We start from the raw sequence: 22,885 nt of genomic DNA, 5'->3' as shown, positions 1-22,885 counted from the left end.
CATACAGAAAGATGAACTGATTCCAAAGAGACATCAGAATCAGTGTTTGAGCGATTAAAAAAAAATCCATTAAAACTTCCATGCAGGCTCTCCCTCTAACTAAATTGTCTTTGGTTTTAAGCAAATAACTTTCATCTCTCAAGATTAAATAGTCTAAGGTTTTCAGGGGGAGATTCTGGCTTCAGTTACAGAACAAACTAGTTTCAGTTACACAATCTTGGCCACAACCCTCATCATCACCTTATCAATGACCATAAATACTGCATTTTCAAATAAGATCTGATGGCTAGTAAAAAGAATAGCCTGCCACTGTTTGTTTTCTTTATACTCTCAGACTACTACAGTAATAATAATATTAATTATCTTATTTGCCACCAGTCCAAAACCCCTAGAAACCATTGAGTCATGGGATAGAAATATTGAGACAGAAAAACTATCACTTAACCATACACAAACCTTTTGTTCCCTTTGCATGAATCTCTCTGAGACAGGTGAAGATTGGACTGAAGAATCTGTCTCACATATTCCAGGTTCTGTTGAAAGCAAAGAATTTAGAACAATGTCACAAACAAGTTTAAGATAAAACGGGATAGTCAAAGAGGGAGAAAACAGGATGTGTATCACCCATCTCTAAGTTCAGGAGAAGCTTCAAGGCAGACAGGGGTTAATCAATGCATAGTAAAAGTGAAAAAACACACATCTGATTTTTAACAAGAACTGTAAAACACTTGAGTAAGAATATAAAGTCTCTTTAATTATTATTCTTTCAAGGCTAGATAGGTCATATTTTTTACTGGAAAACAGTAAGGATCCCAAAAAGTAAAAATGAATAGCATGTGCATAGGATACAGATATTTAAGAAAATGTACTGGCAGAATGAAGGTAAGAAATTTAAAATTGAGTGTGTGCATGTATTTCCATTTTAAAAATCTTACTTCCATGCAAGAATTTAGCTCCTAAGAAAAACTGTGCCTAAAACCTACTTTCTAATGTATCTTGATAGTACTCAACAAAGCAAAGTTTTTTTTCCTTTTGCTTCACTTACTTATGATGAAATTACTGCAAACAACATTAAACTCTTTAAGTACTGCTGCAAATAATGATATATTCAAAATGCCCTACACTACAGGTACACCCTCCTGTCCACAGCCTTTTATCATGGACTTGTTCTGGAAAAACACCGGGGTTTGAGACTTTCCTGTCTGAATACCCATAAGCACTTTAACAGTACTGCCCTAAAATCTGTGGCCATGGCTTGTAATGTCAAGAGCAACATAGATATTTTTAATAGATGAAAAATACCCAGCAGTTCAGTCCACCTCAACTGCTTGAGAAAGAGCTTTTGGCGAAAGTATAGTCAAGGAAATTTAGAACAGAAGTAGCTTACAATGCTACCTGGATTGTCAGTTGTTTCTTCACCAGTTGTTTCCATATCTAGACTTTCCTAGTTAAAAGAAACAGGAAAAATCACACAAACATGCAGAAAACCTGTGGGCATATCTGGTGCCTTTATAGTATCAATTTCAAGGCACTCCATACATGCAAAAGATTAAATTAACACACAGTAATAGGGAATAGGAACACAACTCTGGAACCCAGGATTAATAAAAGGATTTCTACTCTAAAACTGAATTTAGTAGACATGAAACTTAAACACTTGATAAACCAGATACAAAGATACAAAACTGACTGTATCAATTAGTCACAGGTTAATTATCCAAGAGTGTGGCAAAACCCAGGACAAAGCAATTCTTAGCAAAAAAAAAAAAAATCACACTGGCATTTGAGAGATGATTTATAAAGTACTATGGTAAATTCTGGTTGAAACAAACCACAAAGGAATTCATATCTGACAAAACACAACTATGAAATCAGGCTATGGATATGTTTAGAAAACAAAGTTCTTGGTATATAAGAGGACGGTGGACTAACTTGATTTAATAGAGCAAAACCAAGACAAGGAAATATTATTGACTAGTGTCTATAATTTCAACATGAGTTCTGCTTGGGACAGGGCACTACTTGAGATCACAGGCAAGGCTGGCACAAGAACAGACACAGATAAAGAAGGTATAAGTAAATTCACTTTTTAGTAAAATTTGAATGAAACCCAAGCCCTGATACAGCTATTTATAAAAAGCTGGGGATTTTATCCATTCAAAAATCAAAAGGCAATTCAGCAAGCATAGTATATTACATGTTTCAGCACATCACTGCTCTTTCATGTCTTCTGAAGAAGGTATTTCCTCCACCTTAGAACATAGCTGTGGCATGACTGTAATAGTAAGATGTTAAGTTATAATTAGAGAACATGAATAAAATATTAGTTTAGATTACACTATGCTTTGGAAAATGTTGTTTTCAGCTAAATTAAAAGTAAATTTCTTTACGTGAAATGCCATTCATATAGAAAAATAGTAAATTATCTTGGTATCTACTTCTCTGTAGAGGAATACCCACAGCCTCCCTTTCTTTGCTGCCTAGGTGTCTTTTCTGTGTCATCCCTTTTTTTTGCAATACTGCCTCTGCAGTACTAAGATACAAAGTTTACATGTAAGAACAAAGACAGGTGAGTACAAAAAAAAACCAACTGAAAACAACACAAGTAGTTAGCACAATATTCTAATATAGTGTGCACAAAGCAAGAGTCATTGACACTGCACCAAGTTTTTCAATACTACTTAAAAATTAGGTCAAATGTTCCATTTTTTATAGAGAGGTTTAAAAACAAGCGTTTGAGGATTTGCCAACATACATTGTTTTCTGGTAATTTTTCCCTCTTGCTGAACACAGTACAAAAAAAACTAATTTAGTAGGAAAAAAAAAGAATTCTAGAGATCATATGAAGAAAATAAAAAGAAATTATGGCAGTTTTTCATAGCACTTAAGTTGCTCAGCACTATTGCAGTAAGTGATTTTTAGCTCACAGTCATCCTCGGTCAACAGGTTCCTTAGTCTTCTCTTAACTGGAATTAAGGTCTCATGCTGAATTTCCATGAATATATATGCTAGAAAAAATACTATCTCCCTGCTGATATACTTTGAAAACCTTTCAGAAAACAATGTCAATTTGGGCTTCAATTTGGGCAAAGAGCATTAAGTCACAGACACACAAGCAGAAATGCTAGGACTGCTTCACTTTGCCTATATCAAACTTTCTGCCATTTCTTATCTCAACGGGACATTATAAAACTATTTGCAAGCATGAAAGAAAAATTAATTAAACATTAAGGCAATTCTGGCGCCAAGATTATCAATTTAGAGGGCAAGGTAATATATAATCAAAGTCACATTTCAGTTCACAAGAAACCAGCCCACATATAAAAAATGCTCTGGTGTGAAGATCTCTCTACAACTGGCAATCCCAAAAGGAAGACACTGGTGGCCAATTTAACCATTGGCTGTGTCCAAAATATTTACACATAAAGCATCTGACAAATACATCCTCCTGTGCACAGTCTGTGAATTGTAAACCTTAAGAGAAGCCACAAGCAGGAGGCAACACCTGACCAACTGCAGTGGAACATTTATGGAATGTTTGTCAGGTTTCTTGGTAGTGCCCCCTCAAAGTTCCAAGCTTGATCATGCCCAACCTCCAAGTCCCCGGTGGGACTTTACTGTGGCTGGCACGTGATGCCCAACACTTGGCAATCACAGAATCATAGAACGGCCTGGGTAAGAAGGGACCTTTAGCGACCATCTAGTTCAACACCCCTGCCACGGATAAGGACACCTTCCACTGGGCCAGGATGCTCCCAGCCCCATTCAGTCTGGCCTTAACACTTCCACAGGTGAGGCATCCACAGGTTCTCTGCACAACTTTATCACACTCACAATAAATATTTACCATATACATAGTGGCATGTAGGGAGGTCTCAGCCCAACCAATGCACGCATTTACCATTTGCTGCCAGGAATAAAATCACCTTCTGCCATCAAAAGAAAGTCCCTAGCCAATAGCACGCCTAGCACAAAGGCTTGCTAATAAGGCTCATTTTAGTAGCTCTGCATGATGAAAAAAAAAATTACTTTGCTCTCAGACTGCAAAACAAAATAGACTGATTTATAGTGGTGTAAAACTTTGTCAAAGTCTACAGCTCCAACAGACCTCTAAATCCCAATTTTCTTCAACCTTTAAGCAACCAGTATTACAGAAAATATAATAAGGCCATTTACCAAGCAAAGAAAGAAAAGCTGAAGTGTGTGCAGCTCAGCAGTAGCCAAAGCACGGGTGTGTTATCAGTACCCTTCCAGCTACCAACACAGAGCACAGCACTGCAAGGGCTGCTGTGGGAAAATGAACTCTATCTCAGCCAGACCCAATACAGACCCCATACAGATTACTTTCCATAAACACAAATTAATTCTGCTATTCACTTTTAATTATTTATTGTTTAGTTTCATATTAACTGTTCCATTACTTTTCCAAGGATTTTTTTTATTTCTTCTGTACAGTGGCTGGGTTTTGCCACTGCATTTTTTTTGTAAAGCAGTCAACACACATGGAGTTAGCATGATGTATAGTTACAAGTAGTTTTTGAAAATAGGACTAATAATAATTTCTTTTTTTAAGTTGAGTCTTTAAGGAGATAAAGGACAAAAGAAAGGTAATGCAGACATACACACAAATACTGTGATAGGAAACAAAAAAACAGCTAGGGACGTTACATGTCAAACTGGGCCAGTACAGTATTGAAAAAAAACCCCACATTTTATCTTTATTTGTTGTGTGGTTGAACTTATAAAATATGCAAGTATGAATTAAAACAATTATTAAGTCATAGGTAAAAAATGAATCCAAAATTTATATTAATGTCCAATGTATTCGAGAACTAAAACAGTCACACTTCTATATAGTATTTTCTGAGGCATGTTCAAGTAGGAAAGCAGCTGAGACCCACTAGTGCCACTGAAACAAGCTGTAATATTAAAATATTGAATTGCCCTTGGCTACAGGCATTAACATCAGTTAAAATATTGAATTCTGTTCTTTACAATTAGTGTTTGAAAATCTGGAATGATCCAGCAACAATAAGAAATCTTTAAAAATTTAATTCTGTATTTGCTTCTTTGTGATTTCACATTCAAAAAAACTCATGCAAAAGAAAAGCCGTTTAAGAGAACATCGGTGACTCATTCAGGAGACCAGAAATATCTAAGATTGCTTTTATAATGTTAATTCATCTTAACTGTATGAATACCTTTTCAGGTCATTTAATGAGAGGGGTTTTTTCATAAGATCCCCATCTCACTTAGATCTGGCAACAAGTGAACAGTTTGTGTTGAAGAAGATGCTAAATGTGAGGTAACCAATCCCTCATTTGCTGTAGAAGAGTAATTTGATATCGTGAATAAGGTAGCACTTGCAGAACAGATGTCAGATTAAGGAATTTAAGTACTGCCCAGAGAAATTCAAACTTCTCTTTCTCTGTAAAATCCAAGACCATACTGGAATAATTTAAATCATAATTTTAAAAATTTCTCATTAATTCTGTTTTTCTCATTTTCTATACTCTATTTAAATCCTCCCAGCTTGTGTTGTGGAATCTTAAGATCTCATTGTTGTAATTTAACATTTCATAGACTTTAGAGTGTAAAGAATTGCAACTATCCACAGTCAGAAGTTGAGATTTAGGATACCTGTTCCTCATCTAAACCAAAATGACTGAGAGAACTTGTCCTTCTTTCCTCTTTTAGTATTCTTGGAACTTGATTCTAGAGGACTACAGGCAGTCTACAGTTATGAATTTCTATGAAGTACTAGGTGCAAGGCATCCAAAGTCAGTGAATAATTCTGGCTATGCTTCCTTTGTTTCCATCTAAAACATGGCATGAATGGATACATGAATGCACTTTATTTCATATTATATTTTATTGGGACTTTCTAGTTCCTTCATATGTTGAAACTGCTAAATCTCTAAACTTAAAGTTTGTATCTTTAACAGATAGATACATGTTCCAATTACCCAAACATACCCTGACATATGTATTCACTAGGTACTCAACAATTCATGGAATTGGTGATTAAACAAGATTAAAAAAATTACACATCCAACTGAGCAACTTCCCCCTGATGCTTTCTTTTTCTAACCATCTGGTCTACAGCACAATATTATTGTCACATATGCTTTTTGTTCCCTACAAATTTTACTTTTATTTCCATATTAAAATACGGGTTTAAATAAATTATTTGATAAAGATTAGTTGAAAATCTGTGGCACTGCCAGGCACCACCTGCATTTATAAATCCCTGGTTGGTGCTTTGGTCACAGTAAAATCCTTCCTTCCTTTTATTACTCAGTAGAATTTAATTCTTAGAATATTACTACTGGAAAACTTCATTGTTTCCTGTGATTTCTAAAATTTAAATAGCAAGAGAAATGTTTTGTCCAATAGCAATATTGAGTGAAATTACAGATTGATTCTTGTCTTGTTTTCAGCAGGATCCAATCTCCAGCTCAGCTTCTCACTTACACAGACTTTACTCCCTACAGCATTTTAAATGTTCTAAATTTTACTTCAAATTTTCTTTCTGTGTGCATCACCACTTGTGAGAAAAGGCACTTTCTTCATGCACTTCTTTTCATTTGTGTTAAGTCAAATCTCCTTAGATGTTCAGTTTAACATTCAGCTGGTTCCCAGCTGTATGGAAGGGTACCCTATAATTTGGGCAGCTATGAATAAAGTCTTTATCCATCATTCTGATCCCTATTTTTTTATACATCAGTGCATTGAGTATTCTAGCAAGAACTTTTCCACCCATCCAGCTCACCAGAGCACCACTGTGTAAAGAAGGTGTTAGGCCGGGGCCATCTACTGGTTGTGTTGCTGAGCTTTCATTGACAAATTTGAAAAACTGCTTTACACATGTAATTCTATTGCAGTTATAAAAACAATAGCATATATTAATATATTAATCACCTAAGTATGTGATGTTTCTTGTGCAATGGTTCTTTGCTTTTAAGATTAAATACTGTATGAACTTAATATGGACCATTTATCAGAAGAAAAAATAATGTATTTTGCTTTCATAAACAAAATAAAAATAGCGAAGAAGGGGCCTCCTATTTCCCAATAATACCAAAAAGAAAATAAAGAATAAAGTAACCAAAAAGAAAATGAAGAATATAGTGTAAGATTTCATCGTGAATTTGTATGTGTTGTTCTAAAATAGATAAAATGCACAGGTTTTGGGGGATTAAAAAAGATCTGTCAATTTTATGATGCTCCTTAAAGATTCTTATTAAAAATAAATTCAAACAAAAAAAATTAGCAGATGAAGAGAAGACTAAAGCCTTTTTAATTGGAAGTTCTAATAAATGAGCAACTACAAACCAATAATAATCCACACTGATTGAGTCCGGAGACTAAAAGTATATTTATATAATGATGCTGTTAAGTATGTATTTACTCATTTATTATATGATAATACTGATAATTATTTGTGTTGTAATTTAGTCTTATTTGTTATTTTAACTGTCTTTAGGAGCAAGAGAGAGCATTTTTCAGATTTTACATGTTTAGGTGAGACTCTCTGCACTTATTAAATTGCTATGCATATACATATATGTATAGGTATGTATACACAGAGACAAAAATATATACATATTAACTCCCTATGCTAATGCCTATACTTTTATAAATATATATTTATACAAGTATATAGGTATGTAATACATGTACATTCATTCAGATCTATATATACATACTCACACATATATGCACACGTAACTTGTACCTTTTATGCTCTCAGTTAAGCAAAATCCTGTTGGCTCTTAGTTATACTGGGATTAAACACTATTTACATCTGCCCTCTGCAGATCCATCAGCAGGAGAGATTTCTAGCAGGAGCTCTAAGTAGTTAGTAATTTTATCAAGAAATGCAAAATGCAATTTAAAATGTATAAAAGGCAGATAAACAATAAGACTTCTCAGCATAAAGAAGAAAGCCTAAACATGTTGCAGGTTTGGAGACAAGGCTACAGGAGCTAAAACTGGGAAGATAAATACTGCCACCATCACAGACAGAACTGGTAGAAACACCTGCAAGAGAAAGAAAAAACTGGTTTACTAATTAAACTGACTTACTGTGATTTTCCACCTCATTCATATGAATAAAAACAGGGGTTTTGCCACAGTAGAGTACCATTTCTCATGCTGCTGCAAGCTCACCCAGCCCAAGAGTCATCTGCCCTCAAAACACCTACAAGATGGGCATCTTTTCTAAAATACTTCAGGATCTCTCTACTGTCAAGGGGAAGAGATAGGCAGTACCTCAAATCCATTTGTCTGCATATTATGGGCTCCTCAAGGACACTCATGGCTGGGTGTTCCTCTGGTTTTGGTTGGACCAGAGTTCATTTTCTTCACAGCAGCTCAGTAAGGAGCTGTGTTTTGGATTTGTGCTGAACACACAGATAAAAACAAAGATAATTTTGCTAGTACTAAGCAGAGCTTACACTCAGCAACCTGGTCCTGCTGTTGTTTATCATGGTAATTTCAAGCTCTGATCTACTTTCCTGTCAGTTTCTAATACAAAACTTATAAAAGGCCTGCTCAATTAAACATTAATGCATAATAATCTCATTTTTATGTCCACCTGGTTCATGTCAAACACTAAGAATTTTCATTCCTGAGATTATCAGCATTAAGAAGTTGTCACAATCTCTTCCAAAGTGCAAATATAAGTCTTTCACTTGTATTAATAAATACAACTGTCTAAATAGAAGATTCTTTTAAATTAAATTATGTGTCTTCTTGTCTCTTTGACCTCAATGTATTAATGCCACAGCAAGATTGCTGTGGGTGCAATTTAGCGTGAGCACAGGAGTCAAAGGAGGTAAAGGCCCATCAGCTGACACCGCCTGCCCTGACACCACCCTGTTCCTCCCTGGAGCGAAATAAAGCTCAAATTAAAGCCTTTCACCACATCTACCAGAGCATCGCTTGACCCTCCACCACATCTCGGAGAGGAAAACTGTTCTGCCCTTCAGCACTTGCCTTAAATTCAGCCTCTCGCAGACTACCTTCTTCCTCCCTGGGTTTTACATTTTAACACGCACAAACAGTTTCCTTCTCAGACAGACACACCCCAGCGAATGCCGTCCCTCCTCACATTCCATCCAGGGCTTCCTTGCCTGGAATGGAATGGAAAAGCTCTCACTTTTCAGTTTCTCCAGGCTCTGGTATGCCCGTCCTCCCTCCCGCCCTTCCACAGCCTCCTCTCTTCAGAGCCCACATGAAGATGAGCTTAGCGAAGCCCTTCGGGTCACGCAAGCAAGAGAACACCCACGTTCCGCGGCAGCTCTCAGAGCGGCCGCTCCGCACGGCACAGCGCTGCCACAGCGCCCCCCTCCGCCACCAAAGGCCACTTGCGGGCCAAAACAAGCGCGCCCTGACCACGGACCGGGTCGTGAGGAGCGGCCGCGCTGATTGGTTACGGCTCGGTGAGCGGGGCGGGGCCGGGCGGAACCTCTTTGCTGATTGGGTGGAGAGCGAGGCGGGGCGGGGCGATCCCGCTGATTGGCTGCGGCGCGGCGAAGGTCGGGGCTGGCAGCCGTTGGCGCGCGGTTTGAAGATGGCGACCGCGGCCCGAGACGCGCCGGCAGCGGCGGACGGCGGCAGCTCCAGCTCCGTCAGCAGCTCCAGCTCCGTGAGTTCGGCCCCGCCGGAGGCCGTGGAGGCCGTGGCCGCGGAGTGGATGCTGGAGTTCGCCTGCTCCTCCCTGTGCCGGCACTTCGCGGAGCAGAGCGGGGCGGAGTTCTGGCGGTGGAGGGACGTCGCGCAGGGTGAGTGAGGGGGGGCGGCGGCGCCTGGGGGCTCTCCACAGCCGCTCCCGGGGCAGCGAGTCCTGAGGGGCGGCTGCCTCCAGCGCGCCGGGGCGTGGGAGCGCTACAGCACTCGTAGCCCGTCGACCACCGTGGTCAGCAGCGCTCGGGGGCATGCTCAGCTCTTTCGGGGGCGTCAGGAGATCCCCGGGCCACCGGGGAGCTGTGGGGGGCTTGGGTGGTACTCGCACACGGTAGCAATACAGCAGTGCTAGAAACATTTCAGAGAACTATAGTCTGGCAGACAGAGATGAGATGAAATGAAGTCCGGTGACTGGATTTTGAATGGGAAAACGTACATTTAAAATGAGAAATGAGCTTTAGAGTGAGAGTGGTTGACAAATAGAAGTAAAGGTCTAAGTCTCAGATAAATTTGATGGATTTATGATGTTTTCTTCTGTAAGAAGCAGTTTTCCTGAGGATACCAGGTTACAGCTTTGGAGGATATTTTTTCAGTGTATATGTTCTTGACTCAAGTGAACGTAGTAGTACGACTTGCTTAAACTTCTGCAAAGAATGGAATACAGTGGCATGCAGAATGATTACTAAGTAGATTTATATGGACTATGGTAATAAATCTACCAGTAACTTAATAAAGTACTTTGAATGGGGGGCTGCTAGATTAGATTATTTATATTGCCTCTCACTGTGTGGCCTTTGGACTGCAACTCAGTAAGAGAATTGTACTGAAGTTTCATGAAAGTGGGAAGCAGAGACACTGTCAATGCAAAAGCAGATTGAAAATATCTCCTGGGGAGGCTAAGTGTATTAGTAGAAACCATTAATTAAATTGTACAGAATTCAAGGTCATATGGAAATAAGAAATAATAGCAAATTTTGAACTTGTTCCTACTCTGTTCAGCAACACAGGAAAGAGTTTGGCACTCTAAGATTATAAAGTCAATATTGTAAAAGTCTTTGGGAAAAGCTAAGCACAGTCATAAGAATAGAATAGAAAATAGAAAAGTAGGTGTGTTTTTTTCATAGAAACACAGAACTATTACTCTTGCATGTGTCGAAGGGAGACCCTACAGAAATAATGATTGGCTGTCAACAAGAAAGTCAATTCAAGTTGAAGCAAGTGCAGAAAAGTAGGAAGGCAGTGATTCCAGATGATACCCAGCAGCTCCTTTGAACCCCAACTATTCTGTGATTCACATTTCATTTTGAATGTTTCTGTATTATGCTGTGAAGATTAATTACTATATCCAGCACATTAGCATAAGAAATTAATAGTAACCTGCATGATGGGAATAAACTCATGATAGCTCCCATTTTAAAATATGTGATAATCTTTGTGACCTTCCAGCCTCACAAGGAGGATTTCTCTTGTAAATTTACATTTCTGAGTAAGCTTTCCATGTTGCTTTTACTGCTTTAGTTCTGTAAGTTGCTATAGCAACATATAAGTGTAATCAGTCTGTGGCTCATGGTTTGTGGGCATTCCCTGGAAGTGAATGCCCACACTTCCCTGGAAGTGTTCTTTGGAGCAGACAGATGTCTTTTGTAGTACCCTACTTACCAAAAAAAAAAAAAAAAAAAAAAAAAAAAACAAAAACAACCTAAATTTGATACTATGGTCTTTGAATTGGATGAATATAAGCCTGTGGTTAATTCTGCTGTTTCTTCAGAAGAAGATATCTTCTTTTGGTCAAGCTCTTAAATATTATTTCAGCTGTTTTAGCAAGGAAGAATACTAATTAAGTGTGCTTCACTGGTTTCTTGAGGAGTTAGAAATTTAAGGAAATCTGATAACACAGTGTGTAGTATATATCTAGCCACACTGTGGCAGTGCTGGAGCAAGACTGACTTAACTTTTCTCTTCTTTTTTAGCTCTTATTAATGGTGTCTCCCAAATACCTCCACATCAGAAAAAAACAGTATATCTCTGCCAGCTTTTGATAAGAATTGCAAAAGGAAAAAGTCTTGGTAAATAACTCAGGTTCTTTTTTTCACTTGTTTAAAGATAGTTGTATGAACTTCTACAGAAGTGTATTAGATATGCTTTCACATAGCCTTTACTCTGCAGATCTATATGCTTTTATAGATACAGCTTATATAAATAAATTGAATAAATTTCACATTTTGGACTGTCTTTATTACACATGTGACTGAGCTGTCTGCAGGACTGGTGTTACTCTGTGCTGACTGACTTAGCTGCATGGAGTTTGAATGGCCATATGCTTCTTAAATTGATACTTTGTTGTCAGAGTAGTATCAACAAAAGGAATATACTGGAAAGGACTGACTAGCTCTTAGTGAGCAATGCTTGCAAGTTTAAAACTCAAGATCTGTGTTCTTTTGTGCACATTTAACTCTAGAGGTTAAAGTAGGACAGACAGCAGGAATGAGAAGATGGATGAAAAGGGTGACTGTCCATGTTTCCTATAGAAGAGTGTAAGATTCTCAGCTGGCTGCAAGTCCTTGGGGCTCTTATTCACTACTATATCTTCTGTCTGGCTGTATTTACAACTGTTGGTTTAGCCAAGATGATTTTCTTTGAGTTTCTGGAAGACTTTAACTTCTTTTTTTTTCACTGTTTGATAAAACTCTTTGGAATTTAAAGTCTTCAGAAGCAGTCTTGAAAGCATGAGCATGGAAGAAGAAAGTGTATTCTAGCCTAGCAATGCCACAAAGTCTCGTTTTTATACAATTAAATTTCCTATGTTGCTTATCAGATGTTATGTCATCCTGATTTAGTTTAGCTTGGGAGTCAAATTCTAGTATTTAAAATAGTATAAAAATTATTAAATTTTTGTCCTAATGCTCTAAATTATATTGTATATAACACTTGAGAATATTACTTCATTGTGTGTTTTTATCTTATCAGTAGAGAATGATCTGTGTGGTGAGGGAGATTGCATGTGTGTAGTAGGTATTACATCAGGTGTAGCTGCACAATGTATGTGGAAAGCTAATATATGGTAGCTTTCCTATTTTTCTAGTTATTAAAATATTTGATCTGCATTGATCATACAGAGTAGGCTGTCTCAGCTAAGAGCTAAACACTTTGGTTTTACACTATTAAAATAAACAATATGAAGTGTCATGTTACTTGATTTAGACAATAATTAGAGCAACATATGTTTTTGTTTTAGTTATGTGTGTATATATGCACATAATTCTGTTTGAAATTTCACTGTTTGACATTGTAGCAGATATGAAATAATTTTTCTCTCTTCAGTATTGTGTAAGTTGTTTACCTTCTGTCTGAAAAATACCTAATGAAAGGAGTAAGTTATTGAAAGAGATTCTGCTGATACCATAAAATGAAGGCATAAGTGAGGCTGTAGTTCAGTGGACATCTTGAATTAAGCTGGCAGTGCCATGGGAAAAAAGCACTTGTGCACCTGCCAGCTCCTCCTGCATCTGTTACATTGGCACACTCACTTGTGCAGGTGTGCAGTGACCAGACTGGGAAACTACTTGAGAGTGTTAAGGGGATGAGTATTTGTCTAGACTAGATTTCTGCCAGAACTGGTCACTGATCCTTTGCTGGGAGTTTGCTCACACCTTGGTGTTGGCACAGCAGTACACTGGCATGGGAGGTTGCTTCTGCTTTTTCAGTGACGATCCTGTGTAGACCTGTTTGAGTTTCCCTGTCAGTTTAAGCACTTCAAATACACCAGAAAGTTAAGACATGGAAATAGTGATAGACACAGAAAGAAAAAAACAAGCTACTTAGCATGGTGATTATATTACAAAATTAATAGTATCAATATCAAATGTTGTGAAATCTCATGCTAAGTTTAATGTATTATTAATGCCAGACCAAATACCCAATTGCAAGTGGCATTTTAAGTTAACAATAATTAGCTGACATAATACCCTCTGAAAATGCAGCAGTAATGTTACTAGCAAGGGTAGGAAGAGCCAGTCTCTGGAAAGAAGACAGTTGCTTCAGGTTTCTTAAACACCAAAAAAATTGAGGAAAAAGGAATTGAAATTGTATAATACATATTACTTTACTGCATATAAATAATGTAATCTATTTAACTTTATCCTTTAATTTTTATAAGTACTTTGGTTTTTTCCTCCTATAAGGATTACAGTTTGAAAATGATCAAAGAATTTCCCCTTTGGAATCTGCTCTGTCTTTCTGGACTTTACTTGAAAGGGAAGAAATTAAGCTGGAAAAACTTCATGAAGAAATTCGTCGCTTGATTCAAATTCAGGTCTGTGTGACTTACTCATAATGCTTCAGGATGCTACCTACTCATTGGGAATGACTAGCTGGAAATCTGCCTGGCAGGAAAGGACCTAGGGGTGCTGGTCAACAGCAGCTAAACAAGAGCCAGCATGTGCCCAGGTGGCCAAGAAGGCAAATGGCATCCTGGCTTGTATCCAGAACACTGTGGCCATCAGGACCAGGGCAGTGATTGTCCCCTATGCTCAGCACTGGTGCGGCCACACCTCAAATCCTGTATTCAATTCTGGGCCCCTCAGGACAAGAAAGATTTTGAGGTTCTGGAGAGTGTCCAGAGAAGGGCAATGGAACTGGTGAAGGGTCTGGAGCACAAATGTTACTAGAAGCTGAGGAAGCTGGGAGTGTTTAGCCAGGAGAAAAGGAAGCTCAGGGGGGTCCTTGTCACTCTCTACAACTGCCTGAAAGGAGGTTGGAGCCAGGTGGGGGTTGGTCTCTTCTCCCAGGTGACTAGTGACAGCATGAGAGGAGATGGCCTCGAGATGTGCCAGGGGAGGTTTAGACTGGGTATAAGGAAAAACTTTTTCACACAAAGGGTTGCACAACATTGGAACAGACTGCCCAAGGGAAGTAGTGGAGACACTATCCTTAGAAGTGTTTGAAAAAAATATGTGGCACTTGAGAATATGGATTAATGGTGAACATGGTGATGTGTGCTAGGTTGATGATTGGACTTGATGACCTTAAAGGTCTTTTCCAACCTTAAAAATTCTATTCTAGCCTACTAAAACAGCCCTTTTTACAAAAATCTTGGGCTATTAGCAGACTGAACTGAATTTTCTGTTTTAGTACAGAGTAAATAGATCTGTATAGGGGAACCTTTTCTATCTCATTTGGTTCCTGTTTGTACCAGTTCAAATTTGTTTCAAAAGCTGCCAATCTGAAAAAGATACCAATTGAAATAAATTTTAAAACTAATTTCAGAACTAACTGTTAGAAGTAGATAAGTGTCAGTAACCCTTAAGTATATAAGCATCAGAATTTTTGGAGTAGAAAGCTGTAGAATTGTGAATTCTCTTCCTTTTTCTGAATCTCAGGTGGAAAGTATTTTATCATATCATTTAATTATATTTCTTGTAGATTGTAGCAGTCTATATGGAAAACAGATATTTCAAGGAAGCTGCTGAAGTTCTTGAAAGGCTTTTCACAGACTCTGAATCAGATAAGGTAGTAACTTGTTTAAATTACATTAAAAGCTCTTGACTTTCAGAGGAAAAGGAGGGGAGTTGGTTTGCAAAGCTAGCAAATCTTACCTGCATAACTTCAATCTCATTATTGTCTCTGCAGTCACTTTCATACCTATGTCACTTTAAAATGCAAAAGGAAATTTGTGGCCAGGAGATTGATAGAAATACTGGACAATTTTTGTGGGAATAAAATGCTTTTAGCAGCAGTTGTTCTTCATCTCCTCTTCCACTTCATATGTGGAGTGAGATAGCACTACGAATTCTGGGAATCTGATAGTGCTGACTTCTAACAGCCAATTTGCTGATTTCTGTTGTAGTGGACTGTCACCTCTGATTAGTGTGCTATGTACCAAAGCATCCCAGGGAAGGGAAATTCATTAGCTTCTGTAGTACAGACTGAATGCTATTATGCCTCTGACTGGAAAAGACAACATATGTGTTAGGCCACCTCCTGGTTTGAAGTTGACTGCATCACTCACAGAGTTGCAAGTTTGAGTGAATATATCTCTAATATAATAGTTAGTGCACACACTTGAAGTTGCTCGAGTGGCGAAAAGAGCAACAGAAGGACTATAGGTGAAAAGAAGTTATAAATGCCTCCTATATCTTCAGCTGGTATATTAGGACACATGTTCTATGTAAGTATTAGCCTGGGTATAACTTACTCTACAGATAGACTTCCATTCAGAGGATTTGGATGTTTGGAAAGTAGTTGTGGTAATAATACTCAAATTCATAAATAAAAATGCAGCCTATACACAGAAGATAATTGTCTGGCTATATTGGCTTCTGTAAAATTCAGAGGGATTGGTAGACAAAATGTGAATTTCTAATTATCAGTATTGATGTATCCTTAGTGGTGCTGTACTAAGTTTTCCTTCTCCTGAACACTGTACAACCCTTTCGATGGCAGTCTTTTTAAGGCAGCAAGTGAGAAGAGAAAACCGAGTAATGGGTGGCTTTTTCTGGGTGTGTTTCCTCCACTGACAACCCTGCTTTCAGTGTTATTCATAAAGGAAATGAAAATGTAGATCTCTGGTCAGTTACACTTTACTATTTACTGAACACATAAGGTAAATACCTAGTATTATGTCTAGTTGACTCCAGAACCGTTTCAAACTGCAGCAGGAAGTTGTATAGGGATATTCAGGAAACTGTATAATCATCATGTTTAGCTTTCTGTATTTCCTGTTTAGCAAAGATACGGAGTTTGCTGCAGGATTTGTGTTGTATAAAGCTGCGCTTTTTTTAGCCTTTAAGGGTGAAGCTGGCAACCATAATTAAAACCAAGGATCCATATGTTCCTCTTCTCCAAAGCTTCAGTTACAGTCTTTTGATAAGTAAAATCAAGTCTTACATTGAACTTTTCATGAAAGAAAATGAAACTAACTTCTTAATACAGGTATGTTGAAAGTATTTTTAAAACTTTTGAAAAAATTTTCCTGATACAATTAAACAGACCTATACTTTCAAGGGAGTTGTTTAGGCAATATTCAGTTACTGTATTACATGAAAAGGAAACTTTACCTTCTTTGGATTGTCTTATTTTCAACATTTTTGTTTTAATTAATATGTCTTGGAGAAAGGTAGTAGGAAAGAGACTGCTCTTAAATATCTTATATGAATGTTTTCCCCACAACTGTTTTGATTAGAAAAAGTTAGGACAATAGTGTAATTAAAACAAGATCTGTTTAAGAGATGCAGTTCTGATATAGGACTCCTTAAAAATGTAGCTTTATATTTAATGCTTATTTTATTTAAGCTTACATGACTTCCCATACTAAAAATAAAAAATCAAGACCTGTTAATTTGGATAAAAGCTTTAGGAATTTCAGGGGAGTCAGGAGATATAAAAGTATTATTGCTGTTTTCCTGTAAATACAAATGTTCTTTACAAACAATGTCTTGCTCAAAAGTGATTTAAAATTGGCAAGAAAAACATTCCTTCTTCAGTTCATCTTCAGGAGGATTTTAAGGAATTTCTCTTATGTTTACTTCGTATAACAGAATATTGAATTATTCAATTACAAAAGCACAGACGTCTAAAGGTAATAAGAAGCAAATTTTAAATGAACAATCCTGAAGTTCCTCTGTGTTTTTCATTTTCTTACCAGAGAGACTGGGCAACTTAATAAATATACTCAAAGTATAATACAAGGAATACCTTTTAATGGTTTCACTTGAATGTCAATTTTCAAGTTTATTTTTCAAGGCTCTTTCTTTGAGTCTAAGAGGAAGTGGAGGCTTGGAGGTGTCAGAAACGGCTCAGAATTCCATACTAACATGCCTAAGGCCCTCACTGCCTGCATCCCCACTGCCTGCACATTTGTCCTAGTGTCTGCACCCACATTGCAAATCTTACTTTGAACAGGGTTATTCTGGCACATGGAGGAGACAACTTTGTGAGAAATTCCTACTTCTGTGCAGCACACAGGTTTCCCAGCAGTGTACCCTTTCTTCTCTGCAGAAGAACATTCTAGCTCTAACTGCTAATTTCTCTTTCTTCTAGTGCCAGATGTAAAAGTATAATCATAGACTAGTTTGGATTGAAAGGAATCTTTAAAGGGCATTTAGACCAACCCACTTGCAATAAGCAGGGACATCTTTAATTAGATCAGGTTGTTTAGAGCCCCATTCAACCTGGCCTTGAAGGTTTTCAGGAATCAGACATCAACCACCTTGCTGGGCAGCATGTTTCATGTTTTGCCACTCTCATCATAAACAAAACAGAATTCCTCCTTATATCTAGTCCAAATCTACCTTCTTTTAGTTTAAAACCATTAACTCTTGTCCTACCTCTACAGGCCCTGGTAAGAAGTTTGTCCCATCTTTATTCAGTGTAGGAGGCCCCTTTTAGGTACCCTATAAGGAGTAATGAATTACTACTTCCTTCTCTTGGCAGTGGAGGAGAAATAATCTTAGTTTGTGGCTAAAATTTTGAGCAGGATGTTAGAAATATTTTTTGCCAGTGCAAAAAAGGTTGTATTACAAGCCTAAGGTCTGCTTAGACATGTATTTTGAACATGTTACATGTATGCTTTGTCCTGCCATGTGCTACAGAACTAGATAAAATTGACACCTGCCAGTTTTAGTTTCTAACTTATTTATAAAAACCAGATTTTGGAGTACTTTAATAATATTTGCAGTCTTAGTTAAGTTCTGCAATTTATTTAACACATTTTTAAGTTCACTCATTATGCAACTATTTGTTGCATTTCTTTGTGTCCATATAAAAATTAATTGCAGCTATGACTAAATTTCTACAAGTTATTAGTTGATAAAGATCTTTATGGATTTCAACTTAACATGCTAAAGTTGTTTTAAAACTACTTACTTTAATGTTAATACCTCTGAAATGTCTGTCAAATAAGCACTGCTAGTTCTAATAAAAAGTATGCATACTAATCTTAGTGCAAACTCCTATCTAGGTACTGCCTGGCTTTAATTTTAAGCTATCAATTACATTTCTCACAGGAAGCCACAAAACACGTGGTGTCTAAAGGATTGGGAGCAACAGCATTGCAAAACAGACCTGTGGAAGTCAATGAAAATGGCAAAAGTGATTTGGAAACAAAACAAAGGTTTGTATTAAGTATTGTACTGCTAAGGGATGTACTTGGACAGTAACATGAAACTTGTAGATTAAAGAGTAGGTAAAAGGGGGGAAGTTAAATTCCAAACTGCTGTCCAATAGAAAATTAGCTACAAGCCTGTTCCCTATTTTCTTTAAATTTGTGTTCTTCTGTGGTTGTTACTATTGGCATTTACATGAAAAAGCTTGTCATTAAGTTTAATTATTTGTGAGGTTGCACAATTTGCAGTTTAAACAGCTGTCAGTCTATAATACTATAAGCACGAAAAAGACTTAGCTTTTGTAATGATTGAACTCCTTTTATTTCTAATTTCAGGCTATAGGTCATCTCAAGAAGAAAAAGAATAAGGAAATGGAATCAGTCTTACATTTTTCTTACAGCTGACCCTTTAATGATACTAGTGTGAAGGGAAATAGTTACGTTGCTTCATGATTCTGACAGTGCAAGCCTTCAGAACAATTACATGATTATTTTGGAAAATGCTAATGTTCTAGGTTTATCACCACTTGTTCAGGGATAATAAGTTGCTGGCTTTAGCTGGGATAGAATCTGTATTTCTTCATTTTTGTACTTGGAATACTCAGCATCATTTAGTTAAGAAAACGCTGATGCAGACAGTATGGAGGAAGACAAGTCATAAGATTTTTTAAATTTTTTTTTTAGAAGGGCAGCTCCTGACGCATCTGAGAGATATGATGAAAACTCGTTCAAAAAAACCTATGGAAATAATTCCTAATGAAAAAATAGAAATGCAAAATGCCTCTTATCTTCAGTTTAAATGTCTTGGGAACAGGCTACCCAAGGAAGTGGTCACATCGCAAACCTGACAGAGTTCAAGAAGCATTTGCTCAGTGGTCTCGGGCACATGGTGTGACTCCTGGGGATGTCTGTGCACGGCTAAAAGTTGAACTCAGTGATCCTTGTGGGTCCCTTCCAACTTGGCAGATTCTGTATTTCTCCTCCAGGTATAAGGAGGCAAGGTTAAGAGGGTGAATGCATTGATGCAGTTAGTGATTGTATGCCACTGCTTCTGTAGAGAAGTCTTGGAATTTTCTTTCATTGAAATATTGTTGAATCATATAAATGACAAGTTGCTGCCTAGGAAATAATTTTTTTGTCTTTTCTTTTTAAGATTGGTGAAAGAGAAACTGTGTATCACAAGTCAGTCATCTGTAGGCATAAAAAAACCCATAGCAAGGTAAAAAATATTGTTGTTATTGCTCTGGTCATAGACTTTTCATCAAGTTCTTTGTATTTTTACTTCAGATCTGTGTTCTTTGCAGGAGACGTTCAGGACAGAAACCCAAAGAGAGCAGAGTTCTTCAGAGTGAGTATTGGTTTATTTTTACACTTTCAAAACAGTCATGTCAAACACTTATTTCTAACTGCTATATAATATGATTGGATTAATGCAGAAATGGTTGTGGTGGATAAAAACACTCCAAGTTTTGTATGGTTTCTGTACAAATGCAAACTTGGTGGTTGCCATATTTAAAAGCTGTGAAATGGCTTAAGGTTCTCTAGCAATTAATCTTGCAAAGTCATTCACTATTTTCTGGTCTGCTTGGTTGGTTTACAGGACTTATGGTATTCTGTGCAAAAGAAAGTGGACAGAGTACTGAAATTCATTTCTTTTTGAATTCTGTGCTAGATAACTTGATTGGGAAGGAACTAAAAAAGTTAGCTGATTGGAAAAACAAATTGTATTATAAAATGTACAAAGTCAAGATGTTTGTGTGATTTCCTGGTATTACTTCTTAAAATCCTAACACAGATAATATAGTTATGAGTAAGTTCTTAAGACCATTAGCACCCTCTTACCACAGCGAGATGATGTTAATAGTTCCTGCACGTGGCCCTGTTGTACATGGAAGGACAAACTCATCATTCAAGATGCCTTGAATGCTTGCCACAGTAAACACCTGATACGTGTATTTGGAAATTATGGAATTTGTATACAAAGAATCATAGCTCTGATTGGTTGTTACTTCCCATTCTATGTAAAATGTGAGTAGGGCATATTGTAAAAATGTTTTTACCAAAATGAAATGTTTTATTATTGTGTACCAACTTTTACCTAAGGGTTTAAAATATAGCTCTCCTGTGAGCTCTGTTGTATAGACACTACAATGGGTTTTTTGAATAGCCTATTTTTTGAAGCCCTTGTACTTTGGCAAGATTCATGTGTATTCATTTATAAAAGTATACTTATATGTAAAGAGACACTGAAATTTTCCCAATCCATCAAAGCATATCAAAATAGTGTAAATTCTTGTCAGGTGTAAATGGTAAAATGCAAAACTGCTGCGTTGATGTTGAGTCCTCATTGTTTTCGTTTTATATTAACTGTCTTCTAGGTCTTAATGACATGCAAAATGTGGGGAAAAATGGAGTTTCTTTGGCATGTAGCCGAAGAAGACAGGTTTGTACCTATTCTCTCTTCTAAATAGAGATAAAATGAATCTCCATGCACAGATTTTTTTTTCTCAACTTTAATCTATTTTTAAATCTAGTGCTCAGGTATAAGATTATGTAAATTACTCAACTGCTACAGTTCCTGAAATTGTTACAGTCCCTTTCTTTTTAAAGACAGGAAATAGAACATATTTTTACTGTCTCAAATATTGTTGTTGCTAATGCTTCTAAGGCTTTTATTTGTTGAAATACATAATTAACAAAGCTTAGTGTGAAATAAAAAATTCTTTCCACCATTTGGATTAAAGAATTCAGGATGTCATTTGCCTGTGAGAATTTTGGGCAAGTATCAGAGGCAACTTGTTTTCCAGCTTGGAAGGTTAAAGATTTAGCAATTTTATAATTCAATACTTTTGTTTTGTGATGTAAAAACATATTTACTTGGGAGACTATTCTAGTTTTTATAAACTAAATGGTAGGGTCTTTTATAATGCTACATTTCAAATGGTCCTTTGTGGACTCTTCATGAGTAAGCCTACTTCATTGTAGGGTTACATTAAAATAACCCTACTGTGTTCACTAATGCTAGAATTCCCATTGGTGGAACATGCAGAAGTGTATGCCTTAATAGAATGCAATTTGAAGTTGATTTGATGTTGAGGTCTTTCAAGCTAATTTTTGATTATAGCCGATTATCCTTCATAAGAGTTCAGCATTTTATCATGATAACTGAAGAAATTAACATTAAATATGTATATTGCCATTGTTGGATTCTTCTTCATGATATCTCTTAGGAAGCAATGTGGAGTCTTTCAGTTTAGATAATAGTACAAGTTATCATCATATATCCCTTTTGATGTGAGCTGCTTCATTTTTTCTGGTGTTCACTTTGATACTTCATTTTTCATATAAGAGGGAAGACCAAATCTGCTTTTTTTTTTTTTATCTAGAGGAGAGTTGTACTTACTCCTATTTCGTTAAGCATTTTTACTGAAGTTGATGTACTGATTAAATCTTCAGTTAGATGCTGTCCTCAAATGGGTTAAAGTCCTAATGAGACCTGATTCTTGAAGTTTAAGCCCCTATAAAGAGTTTTTCAGTTTCTCACAAATCTCAGGAATAGTTAGATCACTGACAATGTCTTTAAAATCTTCAGATAAAACCTGTGCCCTAAGGAAAAAAAAATGGCAGCACTTACTGGATTTGCTTTTTGCCTTTAAAGACAAATTTACTTAATTCCAGCATATACTTGGGTATGTACCTTGTTAGCCAGTTGCTGGTAAGCATGAACACTTCCATCAAGCTTGTTTTCAACATCAAGAATTAAACTATTTGGACCACAGTGACACAGAGCTAATGAAAGCTTTGTAGTCACATATTTTTATGCTGAGCTAGTCTGTTATGGGGTCACCTACAAGCACTGTGTCTAGGTCTAGGGCTTACACATCTTGTTAGGAAAAAAATAGGAGTTGTTTGCTTAATTATGTTGTTATAGTTCAACCTTAATTGAAATATAAAGACTAAATTTGTAGAAAACTGCATCTGACAGGGGCATTGAAAAATTTAAAAGAACTTAAATGAAACTTAAGATTCAGAACTGTGTTTCTTTCAACACTTAGAGAAGTTGTAGGCATCTGCTCCCTCTATTATATTTATGCC

At 36.9% G+C, this 22,885-nt stretch overlaps 1 protein-coding gene and 2 long non-coding RNA genes across 4 annotated transcripts in view; 2 read left to right on the top strand and 1 right to left on the bottom strand.

Moving 5' to 3' along the window:
• Nucleotides 1-451: 451 nt before the first annotated feature.
• LOC137472102 (uncharacterized) lies at nucleotides 452-3,558 on the bottom strand. Of its 2 annotated transcripts, none has more exons than XR_010998020.1 (3): nucleotides 3,506-3,558; nucleotides 1,396-1,444; nucleotides 452-533 (listed from the first exon to the last, which is right to left on the bottom strand). It is a non-coding gene; the product is annotated as an uncharacterized lncRNA (long non-coding RNA). The 2 variants fall into 2 exon arrangements; XR_010998018.1 differs by lacking the exon at nucleotides 3,506-3,558 and adding an exon at nucleotides 3,319-3,485.
• Nucleotides 3,475-8,135, top strand: LOC137472118 (uncharacterized). The gene is made up of 2 exons (XR_010998026.1): nucleotides 3,475-3,675; nucleotides 7,966-8,135. It is a non-coding gene; the product is annotated as an uncharacterized lncRNA (long non-coding RNA).
• A 1,103-nt stretch (nucleotides 8,136-9,238) lies between these two features.
• The window catches only part of TERF1 (telomeric repeat binding factor 1), an 18,901-nt gene continuing 5,254 nt past the window's right edge, over nucleotides 9,239-22,885 (top strand). Inside the window, exons 1-9 of the mRNA XM_068183179.1 lie at nucleotides 9,239-9,788; nucleotides 11,661-11,756; nucleotides 13,872-14,002; nucleotides 15,112-15,198; nucleotides 16,471-16,620; nucleotides 18,693-18,799; nucleotides 19,944-20,009; nucleotides 20,095-20,138; nucleotides 21,169-21,233. Coding sequence (XP_068039280.1) covers nucleotides 9,239-9,788; nucleotides 11,661-11,756; nucleotides 13,872-14,002; nucleotides 15,112-15,198; nucleotides 16,471-16,620; nucleotides 18,693-18,799; nucleotides 19,944-20,009; nucleotides 20,095-20,138; nucleotides 21,169-21,233 — 1,296 coding nt within the window. The remainder of the gene's footprint in view (nucleotides 9,789-11,660; nucleotides 11,757-13,871; nucleotides 14,003-15,111; nucleotides 15,199-16,470; nucleotides 16,621-18,692; nucleotides 18,800-19,943; nucleotides 20,010-20,094; nucleotides 20,139-21,168; nucleotides 21,234-22,885) is intronic.

Source organism: Anomalospiza imberbis, chromosome 1, assembly GCF_031753505.1.
Source record: "Anomalospiza imberbis isolate Cuckoo-Finch-1a 21T00152 chromosome 1, ASM3175350v1, whole genome shotgun sequence".
NCBI lineage: Eukaryota > Metazoa > Chordata > Aves > Passeriformes > Viduidae > Anomalospiza > Anomalospiza imberbis.
Note: the sequence above shows the minus strand (reverse complement) of the source record. Positions and strands in the feature narration are given on the sequence as shown.